The following is a 16,709-nucleotide window of genomic DNA, read 5'->3' on the forward strand; positions in this document are numbered from 1 at the left end:
GAACCCAGCTAGTAGAGATGAGAGAATCCAAACAATAGTTGCTAGAGCACTACCCGTTATGCCACGATGTACACGAGTAATGAAAGGTAACAATAGTATAGTCTTATACGGGCTTCATATTACGTCATTCTAATCGTTACGTCATAAATTTGCATATTCATGACGTATTTTGATGAAACGAATCTAGTTTTAACCTTGCTATAAACCAGAGGGCCGATTATCGTGGGTTCAAACCCCATGCCGGTCGGTGGGAAAGAGTTAAAGCTATGCGAGCTTCTGTGTTTGGGGTTCACAGATTTAAACGTCCCCCTTTCCACCACACATCATCATGAGGCAATAACATCAAAGCATCTGATGTGTGGTACCCCCAAGGCTGTGAGAGAGCCTTACCGTGCTAGAGGCAAGGGAGCACACCATCATTTTTTTTCTCGTACATTTTATGTTTGGCGCCCTCAGTTTTAAGAACACCTAAGTTATGTCAGAAAATTAGGAGCAAATAAATAGAAATGTGTAAAGATGCCGATGCTTAGCCTGGCTAGGAGCACATTTGGCTACAAATATTGAACAGTTTGTATGATTGATTTGAAATTACGAGACTAATCTTTTAATCCAATTTTTAACATGATAATGTCATCAAAATGAAGCACGTAGATAGCAATTTTGGAACGGAATTGTCTGAGCAACAAACTTATTGACGTGTTGAAGAAATGTGGATACGTAGAAATGTCTTTTGGTTCTGAATTTAAGATACATTTTTAAAAATCGTATAATCATACGTAATGTTACGCTGCGCAACTTAGACAGGCACCGAAAACCTTATTACGACGTACATCTTTTCAGATAGAGGTCAATCTTCTGATATAGTTATGTACAATGTTATGTTGAGACGATTTAGAGATACGCCCGACAAAATTCGTGGAAAGAAAGAAGAATAAGACAGAAAAAAAAAAGATCCTGACAATAAGTGCGGATAACCATTATAACCCAAAAACCATTGTCTGACAGACAATTTAAAGTATTTTTTGCTTTAAATTACATTTTTTCAGGTAAATACTTGTTTGGTTAACGTGAATAGCTATTATGTGACAATAAAATGACACATTCAAAAACAAATTTGAAGTAAAAATTATTTTTCAGGGGACAATATATCTTTAAAACTGTTACGTCAACAAGCGAGCGGCGTTTTTTTAAAAGAAATATTTCTTGTTTATCTATTGAATCAACTAAAAAGAAAACATTCTCTCCTATGCAAAATATTGTGGTTTTTTTTGTATTACCATTAATTTTTGCATTACCGTGTTAAAAATATTTATACTAGGCCTAAGCCTATCTATTTATAGAGTAAGCAATACTTTTAAAAATATAGTTTGGTGGTCGCCTTTGAATTTGTGAAACATTGATCGTGAAATTAGGCAAAAAATAACTTCTTTTCTGGAAACCGTGGTTTTACGACAATATCAACAAACATGGCGGTGTTTCGTAAGGATCCCTGTGGTATTATATGCCTTATAATCACATATGCTGCTGTATTATATGCTGATTATGTTGTAGTTCAATGGCTTATTCTTCCAACAATGGCTATGAGGTAATTATACTAAATATAGTTCATTAACAGTATGGTAGAAGGTTGTTTTTAAACGACTGGGCTTGGCCGAACCGCGTAGCCTCACCACACACGACACAACAGAAGTGTGAGACCGTATTTTTACGTTTTAGAGTCGGGTGATGATCAACCCCCATACACTCTAGCTAGGCCTAGGCTAACTTTGTCATTTTGCATTAATATCAATACCATTATTTGATTATGAGAACATAAATAGCAAGCGTAGGCCTAGTAGTACTAAATTAAGCTATTTATTCCTTTTTTAATTTAAAAATAAAATAATTTAGGGTTTAATTTTTAACTGCCGAATTGCGAGTAATTTAGTTTGACATATTTTTTTCATGTTTTGTTTTATCTAATAAGGACCTCCTGTACTGTCTATAGGCAAGGCTGAGTGTCGGCCTCAATGCAAGTTTAGATACATTAGTACAACCTTCTGTCTGCCTATATAAAACTGTAGTTTATTTACTTTACTAATATAGAAAAGTTATTTCTAATCATTTTTAATACTCTTTTTTACGTATCTAGCATTAGTGGATACTTCCATGCAGTTGCCTTCAATCTGATTGTAGTTCTTCTCATATCATCACATGTACGAGCTGTCACATCAGACCCAGGTATGTGCCTTTTCTTACAGTACAAATCAACTTTGTAGGACCAGAAAATCTCTCACACTACTGAATTTTTCTTAAATGTTTTCATATCGTTATTATTTTTGTTTTTAGGTATTGTCCCGTTACCAGCTGCTGCCATAGATTTTTCTGATATGAGGGTTGGTGCAATTCCTAAGAGCATATTATCACAGGTAACTGATAAAAACAAATTATTCTACTGCAGTTACTGCAGTAACTACATTTTTTACTGCATATTATATTTTTATTTGTCAGTCATTGCAGTAATTTAAAAAAAAATAATTCTTAAAACTATTTCGTATTTTTTTCTTGATAGGATGGTGAGAGTTGGAGTATATGTCAGAAGTGTGAGGCATACCGACCCCCTAGAGCACATCATTGTAGGATCTGTCGTAGATGTATTCGCAAAATGGATCATCATTGTCCGTGGTATGTACTTACGTACATTTACTTACTACCACTTAAAGATGTATTTTCCCTTGAAACACAAAATATTCTAAATTTAAATTGGCCATATCAAAGTAATATTAAAGTTATTCACTTTATTTTGAAAATTCGAGCCAAAAGCAACAAGTTTACGTAACTAACAGGTAAATTAGTTGGATTACATTTCGTCTGGAAAATCGTCGCGAGCGAAAGTAAACAAAGATTTCAAACCACGAGTACGCATTATGCATATGCTAATTAGGATTGTTTACAACTCGTCACGGTTGAGAAGGTATTTTCACACAGATCGTGAGGAAGTTTTATGATATGCATATCATACAGAGAGTAGCCAAACAAGCGCATTTCATTATGGGATATGTTTTGATTAATAAAAAAACGTCTGTATTTCAGTTAAATGATTTTTTTTTTGACAAATTTTTGGTGATAGTTAATAACTATTATGATACTTCAAAATGACCCACCTTTTTTCGAAATCTGTTATTTTTTATTTTTTTGGAATTAGTCAAAGGGACAATACATCTTTAAACCTGAAAATTTTACACCTGATAACAAACACACCTCCCTCACAGGAGATTGTTCCTTTTCTTGCGACCACCGCACCACTTAAATTTGGAGTCAATAATATCGATCGATATTAATATTCTTCTTTGATATTTTCTTTTTCAGGATTAATAACTGTGTGGGGGAATTCAATCAAAAGTTTTTTATACAATTCTTATTTTATGTTGGTAAGTCTACAGTAAAATTCATTTAAACATGTATTGTCCTCCAAAAACATGAAAAAAAGATTAATTCAATCAGACTTTGAATAAGTTATTTTGTATTTTTAATAAAGTTAATCAATTCGGTAGAAAAAAACCATTTTGTCATTTTTAAAATGACAAAATACATGATTAAGTTTAACCAAAAACCCATTCACTTCCATCCAGTCAATTTGACTATTTTTTGCTTTACATTACAGCAGTTTTTTTCAGATAAATACATTTTTTAGAAATATTATGTTATTATTTTAGGTCTTGCTGCAATATATTCAATAGTTCTTGTGATTTTGTGTTGGACAACAGCGTCAAACAGACATATAAAACTTGCGGAACAAAACGCAAAAGTGTAAGTATTTTTAATCTGTTTTATTGTCGTAGAAGGAGAGGTATTTCAAAGTGCGGATTGCAGAGCCTCAATCTTTTACAAAAGGGCTTTTGTTTTGCGAGTTGCCTAGCAACATGTTAATTTATTGTAGTGTGAGCATATTGTAGGTACAGGCAACAACCAATGACTCAATACGATGGTGTCCTAGGGTTTTTGGATAGAAAATTAAATTGTATTGTAATAAATATATATTTGCATTATAACTAAAATTACATGCACTGTTTTGATTATAGCTTTTTGCTTATTTTATTTTGTATCTCCATTGAGATCCAGCCACTGATACCCACAGAATTGTCATTTTTTCATTGCTTATTTTATTTTGTATCTTCATTGAGATCCAGCCACTGATACCCACAGCATTGTCATTTTTCCAGTGCTTATTTTATTTTGTATCTCCATTGAGATCCAGCCACTGATACCCACAGCATTGTCATTTTTTCAGTGCTTATTTTATTTTGTATCTTCATTGAGATCCAGCCACTGATACCCACAGCATTGTCATTTTTTCAGTGCTTATTTTATTTTGTATCTCCATTGAGATCCAGCCACTGATACCCACAGCATTGTCATTTTTTCAGTGCTTATTTTATTTTGTATCTCCATTGAGATCCAGCCACTGATACCCACAGCATTGTTTTTTTTCAGTAATTTTCCTTTTGGTTTATAATTATTTTGTGTTTGACTTTCCCCAGCAGAGCACATACAATTGTGTTAATCGTGGAGAGCATTCTGTTTGGGCTGTTTGTATGTGCAATAGGCTGTGATCAGGTAAGTGTTTTTCTACTCTGGTATGGTTAATTTAAAAAGTTATTTACACTTTTTACACGTAATATATAATACAAAACAAAAGTGGTGAAACTGGACGAACATTTAAAGTACTAAATGCAAATTACTCATGTCAGCTCAGTGGTAATTATTTTTAAATACTATACGTTTCAGTGGTACAGTAATTATTTGAGAGAATGTACTAAGTTTGTAATAGAACTAGCTCCACTCAACCGGAAGAACATACACATACTGTACTATAACATATACACTTAAGTATAAACTATAGTTTTGATTTCTATAGGTATCAGCCATTTTAGAAGATGAAACAGCTGTCGAACAAGTCAAACGTGTAAATGGTGTACGCCCTCAACAAAATAGAAGTAGAAAAGAATTATTAAGAGAAGTCTTTGGACGAGGTATTCAAACATTTTTATGTATTTCAGGATTTTTTAAATGGTGGGAAAGGGTGGTGATGAAAACTATTTGTTTGTAATAATTGCAAAGAATATAAAAGTGTTGCATTATATTATTTATTTTTAACACAATTACATTTTTTTTACATATAGGTTCCAGATTATGTTGGTTGTGCCCATTCTCTTCTGGGCGTTTCCCAAGTATAACTCCTCCCCCTTTTACTCAAGATGTATGATTGACCAATCAACAACAACTATCAATACAAGAGAGTGAATCAGAGGAAAGTATGTTTTATTTGGCTATTCTTCTAACAGAACTAACGCTCAAACTCTTAACCAATCATGAAGGAGTATCACATTCAATTAATGATCTAACAGTACTATTATTTGAACCAACCAATGGAACATGACTATTGTTTACTTGATTTTTGTAATGTAAAATTGTTGTAATGCTTTAACTGAATTAATGGCGAAAAAAATGAGAAAAACAAGAATTGTGTATCCGTGATTTTAACAACATACGACGTGTACAGTTATTGTCATCTTGCTTTCTCACGTGGTTACTCGCTGATATTTTATTGCGTTCCGACATTGATAACTAGTGGAGAGATTCGTTCTCAGAAAGGCTATGATTCCTGTGGGGATTTGATCTGGCAAATCATGGTACAAGTTTAAACTGATGTTTGTTTCTTCAGAGAAAACAATTCTGCTCTCTCTAGGAGTGCATGTTAAGCTCTGTCTACACTATCAAACTTTATTTGACAAAACATACATGTATGGACATGATGACATATCACTACAATATTTGGGCACATCACACTTTTTTGTCAAACTAGTTTGATAGTGTAGATAGAGCTTTAGCCTTTGGCTTTTTTCGCCAAATTTCATTAGAGATTATCTAACAGCTGCTTACAATTATTTAGAGTTATAACAACCTTATAGTATGGAGTATAAGGCTATTCCAAAGATCATTTATACAAAGTTTGAGTTTTCAAATCAGGGGCAACAAAATCGGGTTGTAAAACAAAAAACGAACTCAATCCACTCAATGCCTTACAGTTTTTTCGTAGCAGAGTAGTAGAGTTTGTAAGCTTTTATAGAAAAACAAAAAGTGTATAGAATGTGTAAAAAAAAACAATTGCCAAAAAAGTTATTTTGCATAATTCTTTAAAACTAAATATAATATATATAATCATTCCAAATTGTTTTTACTCTGAGAAAAGGTCTGTGTTTATTATTTTGTCACAGTACTTAATTAATAAATAAATGGAAATAAAAAAAGAAAATTCAGATAGAGTTACCACCATGCTGCCTTCTATATTATTACCATGGAGTTTTGTTACTCCATGGATATACGCACATCTGGAGCTTTGTATGAATATGTACACACGTTTGTGTCATTAAAAAAAATAAAATAAAACTAAAAAAACTAATGTTAATACACATTCTCGGTATGTTCCTATATTTTCAAGTTGTTAATTTAGACAAATGTATATTATTTAAAAAAGCCATGTTCATGTTCAAGTCAAATATCATTTTCCCAAGAAAAATATAGATTTGTTTTTTGGATTTTCGTTTATTAGTGTCTGGGGATTGTAGAGCTGGTGTAATAATACTATTTTGTGTAATAATGTTTATGTGTTATCAAGTAGCTACAGTATCACATTCTTAACTATGATAATACAGTAAAAAAATAGATAAGTATTTTATAATATTTTGTAAGTACGTACTAACCTTAGGTTTTTAATTTATTAGTCGGCTTGGTATATGCACATTCTTCTAACATGTTTCTTCATGTTAGAATGGTTATTGTTAGTTTCCAATAAGTCTGATAACACAACATTTATTTAGTAAACTTTAGATACATAAATAATATTTATGATTATTGTTGTCATCCAAAATCAGGAAACGAATCAAATATATTTTATAAACAAGTTTAACTTTTCTTCGAAGATACATAATTTAGTATGTAACTGAAAAAAAACAATTAATTTTATACGAAGGAATATTTATACGCGAATATATAATTTAATATTTTCTGTAGTAGCCTATCGTTTTATAATATTTTAAAAGTTGTACATAAACCGAAAGAAACAAGCCAGGCAATAAGGATGAACTTATCGGTAAATTCTCAGTAAATTATAAGAAAGATCTAAGTTTCGGATTGTGGCTTGATTGCCACCAGCGCATGTGTACTAGTATTCATGTTTTCATAAACTGTTTGCAATTTAAAAATATATGCGCAACCAATCAGATATCAGGAATGTTCGATTCGCCATGTGGGGGAAAAACTAAAGCTCATTCAAGTCCGATTGGATAAATATTTTCTCTAAATATTGTATTGAACAAATGATATTTACATATAGTTTATATTTAGTTTAATCAAAGTAATTAATATATAAATGTTAAAGGTATTTATTAAAATAATTTTTATTGATAAAATGTACCAAAGTTGACCTAATCCGTCGCTATTCATAAATCAGTGCGTTATAAGAATTTAGATTTTCGTATATAAATGATAGATTGTGTAATTCTTTATACTAAAAGAATGTATAAATATTACTTTTTCTTGAAAATGTATGTTAATTAAATTACATTATTTCTAATAACTTAAGTGTGTTTTTTTTTATAAGATTTTCATTATTATTGAAAAATCGTTTAATTGTCCACGTTTTGTAGTTATGGCAGGCCCCATTTCTGTAAATGTAAATAAGAGAATAACCTGCGACTTGAAGCCTACTTGGCTGAATTGCGCACAGGTGTGGATGACACATGCCACGACTTTCTACTCCCCTATAAGAGTCCCTTCTTGTCGAGTGATGCCACCAAACAGCGCCCGTTCGTCTGTCCACATGCGGAACCAACACTTAAACTCTGTCTACACTATCAAACTTTATGTGACAACAAAATGTAATGTGCCCATATATGGACACGATGGCATATCACTACCATATTTGGGCACATCACACTTTTTGTCAAACAAGTTTGATAGTGTAGACAGAGCTTTACCATTGACCCTCTTGTTTTGGTGTTGATACTCTAGTCCATCAAACTGTGAATTTGACCGGTTTCGTCCTTAAATTGACCAACCGACAACAACGTCACATGATGCGCTGATATGTAAGGAAGTATGCTCTGGTCCTATTTTTATTGTTATCGCTATTTTTTGCCGGCCATTTGTAATTAAGTTAAGCACTTCAAAAACGTCACTTCTTAATGCATTCAACCTTGCTTACCACAGGTTACACCTCTACTGCGCATGCCTAATAGTTATTGCACTAATGGAAAGGGAAAATGCCCATTATACATTCAATTACATTTATTAAATCGACCTTGTTAACTGTTCTCAATCGTTAAGTATAAACTTAATTGAAAATAATTAAGACAAAATACAAATGTTATGCTGTTTATGTGTAAACTGGTATGAATCATCGTTGACAAGGAACAATTACAACACCGGGTCACGCGTTATCTTTGTTTAGTCAAATATAATTAAACATAATCAAAGGAAATTAAGTCAATTATTCATAACGCTGTAATAAGACAGAAGTAGGTTGTTTATATTTAGAGCTTGGTTCCCACTAGGAGACGACACAACGCGAACGTAACGCGCACCGCAAGTAATCATGACGCGATGGGTCATCCGAACTGTGCCTTCTGATTGGTCAACTCACCTGTGTTGCGTGTGGGAACCAAGCTTAAACGATATTTTGAGGTGAACGTAAAAATAGATATGCCTACGGTACCAGATATAGAACAAGTCGATTATTTATCATTTTTAACCGTATAATCAGTGTGGGTACGACCCCATGAACGAATCGATTTCAATCCGAACATACTAAAAATGTAAATTATATATAAATTTAGAATGAAAATAGTTTGATCACGTAAAACCCAACGTGTGGCTAATCGTTTCGACAGTACGACAAAACGCAAGGATGCAACGCAAGAATTTGACTAATCACGACGCGACGATGGATCATTGAAACTGTCGTCGCGTGTGATTGGATAAATTCACTTGCGTTACCACTAAAGACGTAACGCAACGTAAGTGAGTTGACCAATCACAAGCGATGGATTATTCGAACTGTCAGTTGTCATTGGTCAACTTGCTTGCGTTGCGTGTACGTCCTTGTGTTGCTTCCTAGTGGGAACCAAACTTGAACAAATGTATTTAACATTCTGAATGTAAATTACGCGCGATGGGGACATTAGGCCTACGTACTTGGGTACAATACACATAAACAAAGTATAATAATATGTATGAGTGACATTTCTACATTTTTATTGTAAATAATACAACGTGTAGTAATATACTGTACTGCAAAAACCAATGTTCTTCCTGTTTAAGGTATACGAATCAAGATTATTATACTGAAAAATTAAACAATATTTAATTTTAGTACCTTCCGTATATTTCTATATATACCTTCTGGTATACCTTCTGTTATAATAGTTACCTTATTAAATACTAACAAATTATAGCCAGCTATTTTTAAAATCAAATATGGTTAGCAGGAAACTTGTTAACTAGTTGGGTCATCTGTCGATGTGTGTGTGGGTGTGTGATTAGAAGTAGCCAATCAGAGATAGACTTGTAGCGATGAGTAATTGTCATAATTGGCACGTGTCCCAATACAAAGATACATGAAATGTGTACAAACCCTACAACTTTACACGAATAAAGCTTGGTTCCCACTAGGACACAGCGCAAGTAGTTTGAACAATCGCAATGCGTCGTGATTGGTCAATTTACTTGCACTGCGCTTACGTCATTGCGTTGCGTTCTAGTGGGAACCAGGCTTATGCATGAATTCCTTGATATATTATTTACATATACAGCATCTCATCTAAGGTCAAAATAATTTTAAATAATTGTTGACAATTATAGACAACTGTGTCATGGATAGATTATTTAGCTACAAAAAACAAAAGAATTCCAATTACTTTCTTTAACAATAAGCCTAAGAAATAATCTATTTTAATTCCTATCACCGTATTGTTTCCAACGGTAAAAAGACAAAAGTACGCGCACATACGCAGGCTCGTGCGTCAACTTAATATTCTGGTGTCAAACCTAAACATAATACATCATCCAGGCCTGCTAGGCGTAGTAAGTGAAAGAAACATCATTCAGGCTATTTCAACATAATACCTGTGCCATAAGTAGAGACAAATACAATACACTATTCACATTAAGCTAGATAGGCAAACATTCAGTATGTTATTTAAACAGCATAGGGGCCGTAATTTACTAATTAAATTCACATTAGATAGGTTATTTACTATTTGTACATGAAATACAAAAAAAAAACAAAAACAAAACAGCTCGAGCGTATTACACAAGGGCGCCACCAACAATAAGCAGTATTGTCACAAGAAGTAGAACTGGTCGAACATTCATACCTGCAAAGAAATTTATTTAATTATTTAGTGCATTGTTACATTGTTTTATATTGTATATCGGAAACGGAAACAATTTTATTAAACGAGCTTGTAGGCCTACAACTTTTAGATACAATATCATGTTTAAAAAAGTCTATAAGAAATGGAAGAACTTACCCGCATTTTCGTCATAGAATGCTAAAAAAAAAGAAAGATATTAATTATTAGTATAATACAAAAATATGATGTTTGTTTGCTGTCATTTTTATACGGTTTGTTGTCAGTAAATAAAAAAAATTTAGCAATAAAATTGTAGTAGATAAATAAATCGAATGTATATCAATGATTTAAATCAAATGGAATTTTGGTTTAATATTTATCAACGTAAAGTAATAAAGCTTTGTTCCCACTAGCGACGCAACACAAGGACGTAACGCAACGTAAATGATTTGACCAATCACAAGTGATGGATTATTCGAACAGTGGCTTGTCATTGGTCAACTCGCTTGCGTTGCGCGTACGTCCTTGCGTTGCGCGTCTCTAGTGGGAATCACGCATACTAGTCTCTTACGTTTTCGGCTGTAAGCCTCTGTAGGGTTGATAGGATCTCTTCCGTATAGTATCTGATCAGTGAAGCGTCCACCACCGCCGAACCCTGGTCTCCTTGTTGTCATTCCCGGTCCCATTCCAGGTTGAAAGCCAGTTCCTGGTCCAAAGTTTCCGGTTCCAGGATTCATTCCGGTTCCAGGATTGAATCCACCAGGATTCATCCCGGTTCCAGGATTGAATCCACCAGGATTCATCCCGGTTCCAGGATTGAATCCACCAGGATTCATCCCACCTCCGGTTCCAGGTCCAAAGTTACCAGTTCCAGGTACTACACCTGTTCCAGTTCCAACACCCGGTCGATTTCCTACACCAGTTCCAGGATTCATCCCCCCTGTTCCAGTACCAGGATTCATACCACCGCCAGTTCCAGGATTGAATCCACCGGTTCCAGTTCCAGGATTGAATCCACCGGTTCCGGTTCCAGGATTGAACCCGCCGGTTCCAGTTCCCGGATTCATTCCACCGCCAGCTCCAGGATTCATCCCACCGGTTCCGGTTCCAGGATTGAATCCACCGGTTCCAGGATTGAATCCACCAGTTCCAGGATTCATCCCACCGGTTCCGGTTCCAGGATTGAATCCACCGGTTCCAGGATTGAATCCACCAGTTCCAGGATTCATCCCACCGGTTCCAGGATTCATCCCACCGGTTCCAGGATTCATCCCACCGGTTCCTGGATTGAATCCGCCAGTTCCAGGATTGAATCCACCGGTTCCAGGATTGAATCCACCGGTTCCAGGATTCATTCCACCGGTTCCGCCGCCTCCTGGTTGATTTGGGTTGTTTGGTGCTGTTGTTGGTCGTTGTGGTGGTTGTTGACCAGCTAAATATAATAGTTATGATGTTTAATAGTGACAAAGAAAATCATTACATTAAAAAGGTAGCAAATTTAAGATTTGTATAATATGTGTATTAACTATTAATTATTAATGCGACATTTAGGCCTATATAACGCTATTTCGTGAAAATCAGAGCGTTTTTAGTGCTTGATTGTTAAAAATTATCTGGACTCTGGACAAGAGATATGCTAACCAAATCTTATTGTTAACGATGTTAATATTAATGTTAACTAAACATAGAAAAAGCATGAAGAATTACATTAATAAAAACAAGCAAATTTAAGAATTCCATATGTGGTTATATTTTTTATGTCCACTCGACATTGCTATGCTAAAAAATTTGAATTATACATTTATTGTTATTATTGTTGTGTTATATATTGAAATAAATGAATTCATACATTAAAAATAATAAGAAAAGAAACTTACGTCGTAATACCTTGAGCATCGCCACACCTTCAATAGGAGCGTAGCCGCGTTCTGTCACCTCACATACGTACGTACCAGCGTCAATATTTTTAACCTGTCTTATCAACATATGCGCAACATTAGGCCCTTCAAAACGCATTCGATTGTTATTATGGTTATTAACTCGGCCGTTTACCCTTGATAAGACGATTGTTTTTTGAAAGGATTGTGGTGTTGTTTTCTTGAACCATTTGATGTCCACCTCAGCGGATGGGGAATATGAGCAGGACAGTTTAGCTTGTGCTCCGATAGCAACCGGTTGTTGAGGTCCACTCACAAACACCTGAAGTCCAGTTGAAGGGTCTGCAATGTAAAAATAGTTTACTTAGGTTTTAGCCTAGAAAACATTCACACTCTGAAACACATCTTTATATATAGATATTCAGAGCACCGGTCTTCAAAGACACCATACTTCGAGAACAAACCCAACCTACCTCTAAAGGGTCTTTCACACCTGTTCCGGCACGGTTCCAGCTTGACGCCGGCAAATCAAATCGAACGCCAAACAATGTTTCGTTTTCACGATGTTCCACGCGGCTACTGTATGCGCCAATCGATATATGCGCGTAGCCGCTTGAAAACCCACCATTGGCGTTCGAGCGCCGGAACGGAACCGAGCCGGAGCAGGTGTAAAAAAATTTCCTGGGTAATTATACATCGAACGATTGATGTGAATCAATGATTATTATTCATAAAGTGATAAACTTGCATGAAAGATAGACTCCAAAACACACATAGTATTTCTACGAATTCACACAACTACAAGATTATCATTCGGTTGAGTCATACAATGTCAAAATTGAAATGCCTGGTTCACTTGGACTGTACCATTATGGAGACGGGATACGGTGGTACTATCAAGGGTTTGTCGAAATCCTTTTGAACAGTGCCAAAGTTTTTAACATGTTGTAGAAACAATATATAAAAGTTTGCAAATGTTTTATATACATAATGAGATATAATGAGTAGAGATAAATATATTAACAATATTTTGACTAATGTGTGCTAATTGTATTACTTCAGGTCAAACATTAACTAAAAATAAGTTAAGAATAATGTCTTTCAAAATCAAATTTGTTTCCCAGTTGTGGAACAAGCCATCACATTCTCGTGCGGTATTATGTCAAGAGACAATAAACAGCATCTCCAGTTTCTTGTCTCCTGGCTACAACCTCCCACTACAATTTTCGGCAAGTCTGCTGTTGATTAGAGCTTTACTTTCTCAATCTCAAAGACTATGGTTCCCCGTGGGCGTGGTTTTAAAGGGTTATGTTCAGTTATTACATAGTTGTGTATTCGTGTTTTACCGTTGCTGACATGAAACAGTCCCACAGTATATTGTTTCTATACATGACACCGTGCCTGAACAGACCGGTTTAACGAATTTAGGAAGAAATTAGTTAAATTGATAAGTTGACTTCCAGTTTCCTGTTGGTATTTATAGTAACAGTTTATGACTGTATCATTATAAAAGGAATTGTAAATTTGTTATAATTTACAGGTAGTGTATATAGATAAACAAACTTTGTTTTTTGTTTTAATAAAGAGACAATGTAATTTATATGAGTACTATTATACTTCTTCAATTAGTTTTTTGACAATTTAAGGCAACTTATCAGAACAGTTTTAGAATATATTGCACTTTATTTGAGGTAAACTATTTCAATGGTAGATTGACGTCTACACTAGAAAACTTTAGTTTGCAAACTCGAGAAATGAAAGGTTTTCCATAGTTTGACAAACTTTGGAAAAATGCAGAAAGCAATTAGTTTGCCAACAAATTTGTCTACACTAGCAAAGTTAGTTATCGATCTCGAGAAAACTCGAAGAACAACAGTTTTGTAACATTTACTTAGTGATCAGTTATCAAACTGCAGAAAACAAGTTTGCAGAAGTTTGCAAACACACATTCGGTTTACTAGATTTTGTTTAGACTTAATTATGCTAATTATATGGATAATTATTAAAACTTTAGTTGACAGGACACATCAAAATTAAGATTTTCCAAAAAAGAATTTCATTATAATTATTACATTTTCAGTTATTCCAAATGATATTGAAGCCATTTTTGATTTTGAATTAAGGAATGTAATTTATATTACCGATAAATATAAATTGCAACAAACTAAAAAACATTACATGCCTGTGAAGATATTTTCTGCTTAGTAACTTATTGCTTAAAAAGGCGTTGGCAATTGGTCAATGCATTTAATTGACATCTGTTAAAAAATAAAATAAAAAACTTACCGATTAGAATTGCTACAAATGCAGCAAACAGTAACTGCAAAACGATCTTCATTTTGCAGGTTTTAGCTGGTAACTTTCGCAGTTTTAACTTCTAAAAGTTAGAACTTTCGCAGTTATAGCAAGTACGGTGTAGTCCCGTTGAAGGAATGATTCGACTGGTTGCGATTCTAACAAACTTAATTTAACATGAGCAATGCAGGAAACACGAATATGACTCATATTTATCTGCCGGTCCAATGTGTGACATGTATTTTTAGTATCTACAAATTTAAATCTTTAATAAAAGAACAAAGCGAACGGAAAATGGAAACCAAAGGAAATCAATTAGCATAAAATAACCTTTATTAATGGGAAGTATTGGAATTGGAACAATATTCAACATTTGCTAAACTATGGTCACACCCTTTATGAATACTTGCCCTAATTGGATACGGATGCCAATGGAATATAAATTACTCTACCGGCCGCTATAAGTTCCGACACAACTTTTTTTTAATTGGTGATTCAGAGGCATACATATTTCTATTTCGTGTGCACCAAAGCTGTGCATTTCGTTTCCATTTTTTGTTCGTCATTCCCCTTATGTTTGTATTTAAGAAACGGCTCGAGACATATATAGTCATTTTCTTTCGTCTACACTGTTTGCAATCTCGAGTTTTTAAAGAAAAGTTTTCGCCAGTGCAAACCAGTTGTTAACTTGACCAAAAACTGCAGAAAACTAATTTGCAGAAGTTTACACTAGCAAACTTTAGTTTGCAACTTGAAATTTGCACACAAAAAAAACAAATAAGAAATAAAAAATCGGTAAAGTTTCTAGTGTGGACCAGTGACAAACTTTAGAAAACGAATTTTCAGAAGTTTACACTATTGCAAAATTTAGTTTGCAACTCAAAATTTGCAAAAAAAAAAATTCATCGGTAAAGTTTTCTAGTGTTGACCAGTTGACATACTTCGCAAAAATGCAGAAAAAGAATTTGTAGAAGTTTACACTAGCAAACTTTGGTTTGCAACTCAAAATTTGGGGGAAAAAATCGGTAAAGTTTTCTAGTGTGAACCAAACCTCGGCAAACTGTAGAAAGCAAATTTGCAGAAGTTTGAAAACAAAAAATCGGTAAAAGTTTACTAGATTTTATTTAGACCTTCTTGAGTTTTAGCTAAACCTGTCATTAATGTTTCAACTAAAGCTACTTTATTACATTATGTAGCTTTAGGTTTAAGAAAACTTTTTTACTGATAAGGCAAAGATTTGAACTCATAACTGCACATCGTAGCGCTGCAAGAAAAAACCTTGAATGTGTACCAGACATGTCGTCGGAATACTAGGTCTCGTGGGGGATTGCCTTCTTATGACTGTACTGACTGGAAATACCAATTACTTTAAATCGCAGTTTTATCTTAAACCTTGTGCGTATCTCCCTTTGGACCGAGAGGTCATGCATACTGTTAATGCCGGGATGTTATTATCAGGGGTTTGAGGAAGCATGTTATCCCTTTCAATGACTGCTGAGCTGTCAAGAATTAATAGCTTACTGTATGCCTGCTTTTACGCGACAGTGGGTATGTCAAACTGTGCTGGATGAACATTATGTTTTTTCTTTTTGCATAATATGTGGTAAGCCTGTGGGTTGGGATATTTTCTGGTAGAAACTCGCGTGGAATTTATACGGTGCGTGTAGCCCCACAGGCGAATTAGTACAGCGCAGCATGCATCCGGCCCACAATATTGTTGGCGTTCCATACCTAAATCACGATATTATCATCATCATACATCAACATCACTTAGGCCTATATCAAGAGTCTTAATATAAAAGGACAAATTAATGGTTAAATTTAACCAAAAACCAATGTCTGACAGACAATTTTTTTTTATAATTACATTTTTTTTCCAGGTAAATAATTTCCCGTTTTTGGTCAAACTTAATTACTATTTTGTGAAATTAAAATGGCATATTAAAAAAATTATTTGTTCAGATGGGACAATATATCTTTAAGAAAAGGATAGGAAAAGACAAAACATATAATATACGATTGGACAGAAATGGTAATTGACGCTTATCCATTCCATCGCGTCGTCGTCGTCGTCGTTTCTCGATAATTATTCATATCAGAAAGTCAGCCTTTACTAAATCAATAATTGCTATTTACATTATTT

General features: G+C 34.2%; 3 protein-coding genes across 4 annotated transcripts in view; 2 read left to right on the forward strand and 1 right to left on the reverse strand.

Moving 5' to 3' along the window:
* Nucleotides 1–16,709, forward strand: part of LOC144850066 (uncharacterized) — a 140,492-nt gene that overhangs the window by 9,457 nt on the left and 114,326 nt on the right. The window lies entirely within an intron of this gene.
* On the forward strand, nucleotides 1,459–5,819 carry LOC144849956 (palmitoyltransferase ZDHHC7-like). 2 transcript variants are annotated; one of them, XM_078707092.1, is made up of 9 exons: nucleotides 1,459–1,585; nucleotides 2,132–2,220; nucleotides 2,329–2,408; nucleotides 2,552–2,664; nucleotides 3,349–3,410; nucleotides 3,696–3,789; nucleotides 4,521–4,596; nucleotides 4,898–5,012; nucleotides 5,163–5,819. In XM_078707092.1, exons 1-9 carry the CDS (start codon nucleotides 1,467–1,469, stop codon nucleotides 5,243–5,245), a joined length of 831 nt encoding a protein of 276 aa, XP_078563218.1. In that variant the 5' UTR covers nucleotides 1,459–1,466; the 3' UTR covers nucleotides 5,246–5,819. The 2 variants fall into 2 exon arrangements, with proteins under 2 accessions (XP_078563218.1, XP_078563219.1); XM_078707093.1 differs by having other exon boundaries at nucleotides 4,524–4,596.
* LOC144850065 (uncharacterized) lies at nucleotides 9,272–14,700 on the reverse strand. The gene is made up of 5 exons (XM_078707252.1): nucleotides 14,558–14,700; nucleotides 12,272–12,613; nucleotides 10,966–11,826; nucleotides 10,572–10,592; nucleotides 9,272–10,415 (listed from the first exon to the last, which is right to left on the reverse strand). The coding sequence occupies exons 1-5, from the start codon at nucleotides 14,607–14,609 to the stop codon at nucleotides 10,348–10,350; spliced, it is 1,344 nt and encodes a 447-aa protein (XP_078563378.1). The 5' UTR covers nucleotides 14,610–14,700; the 3' UTR covers nucleotides 9,272–10,347.

The sequence above is a fragment of the Antedon bifida genome, chromosome 8 (genome assembly GCF_963402885.1).
Source record: "Antedon bifida chromosome 8, ecAntBifi1.1, whole genome shotgun sequence".
Taxonomy (NCBI): Eukaryota; Metazoa; Echinodermata; class Crinoidea; order Comatulida; family Antedonidae; genus Antedon; species Antedon bifida.

What these genes read in the sequence shown, in the direction of transcription:
- LOC144849956 (XM_078707092.1), top strand. Translation starts at nt 1,467, where the DNA reads ATGGCGGTGTTTCGTAAGGATCCCTGTGGTATTATATGCCTTATAATC. An exon ending in ATGGATCATCATTGTCCGTG is followed by an intron (nt 2,665 to 3,348) that starts GTATGTACTTAC and finishes TTTCTTTTTCAG; the next exon opens with GATTAATAACTGTGTGGGGG. An exon ending in ACAATTCTTATTTTATGTTG is followed by an intron (nt 3,411 to 3,695) that starts GTAAGTCTACAG and finishes TTATTATTTTAG; the next exon opens with GTCTTGCTGCAATATATTCA.
- LOC144850065 (XM_078707252.1), bottom strand. Translation starts at nt 14,609, where the DNA reads ATGAAGATCGTTTTGCAGTTACTGTTTGCTGCATTTGTAGCAATTCTA. An exon ending in ATTTGTAGCAATTCTAATCG is followed by an intron (nt 12,614 to 14,557) that starts GTAAGTTTTTTA and finishes TTTACATTGCAG; the next exon opens with ACCCTTCAACTGGACTTCAG. An exon ending in ATTCTATGACGAAAATGCGG is followed by an intron (nt 10,416 to 10,571) that starts GTAAGTTCTTCC and finishes ATTTCTTTGCAG; the next exon opens with GTATGAATGTTCGACCAGTT.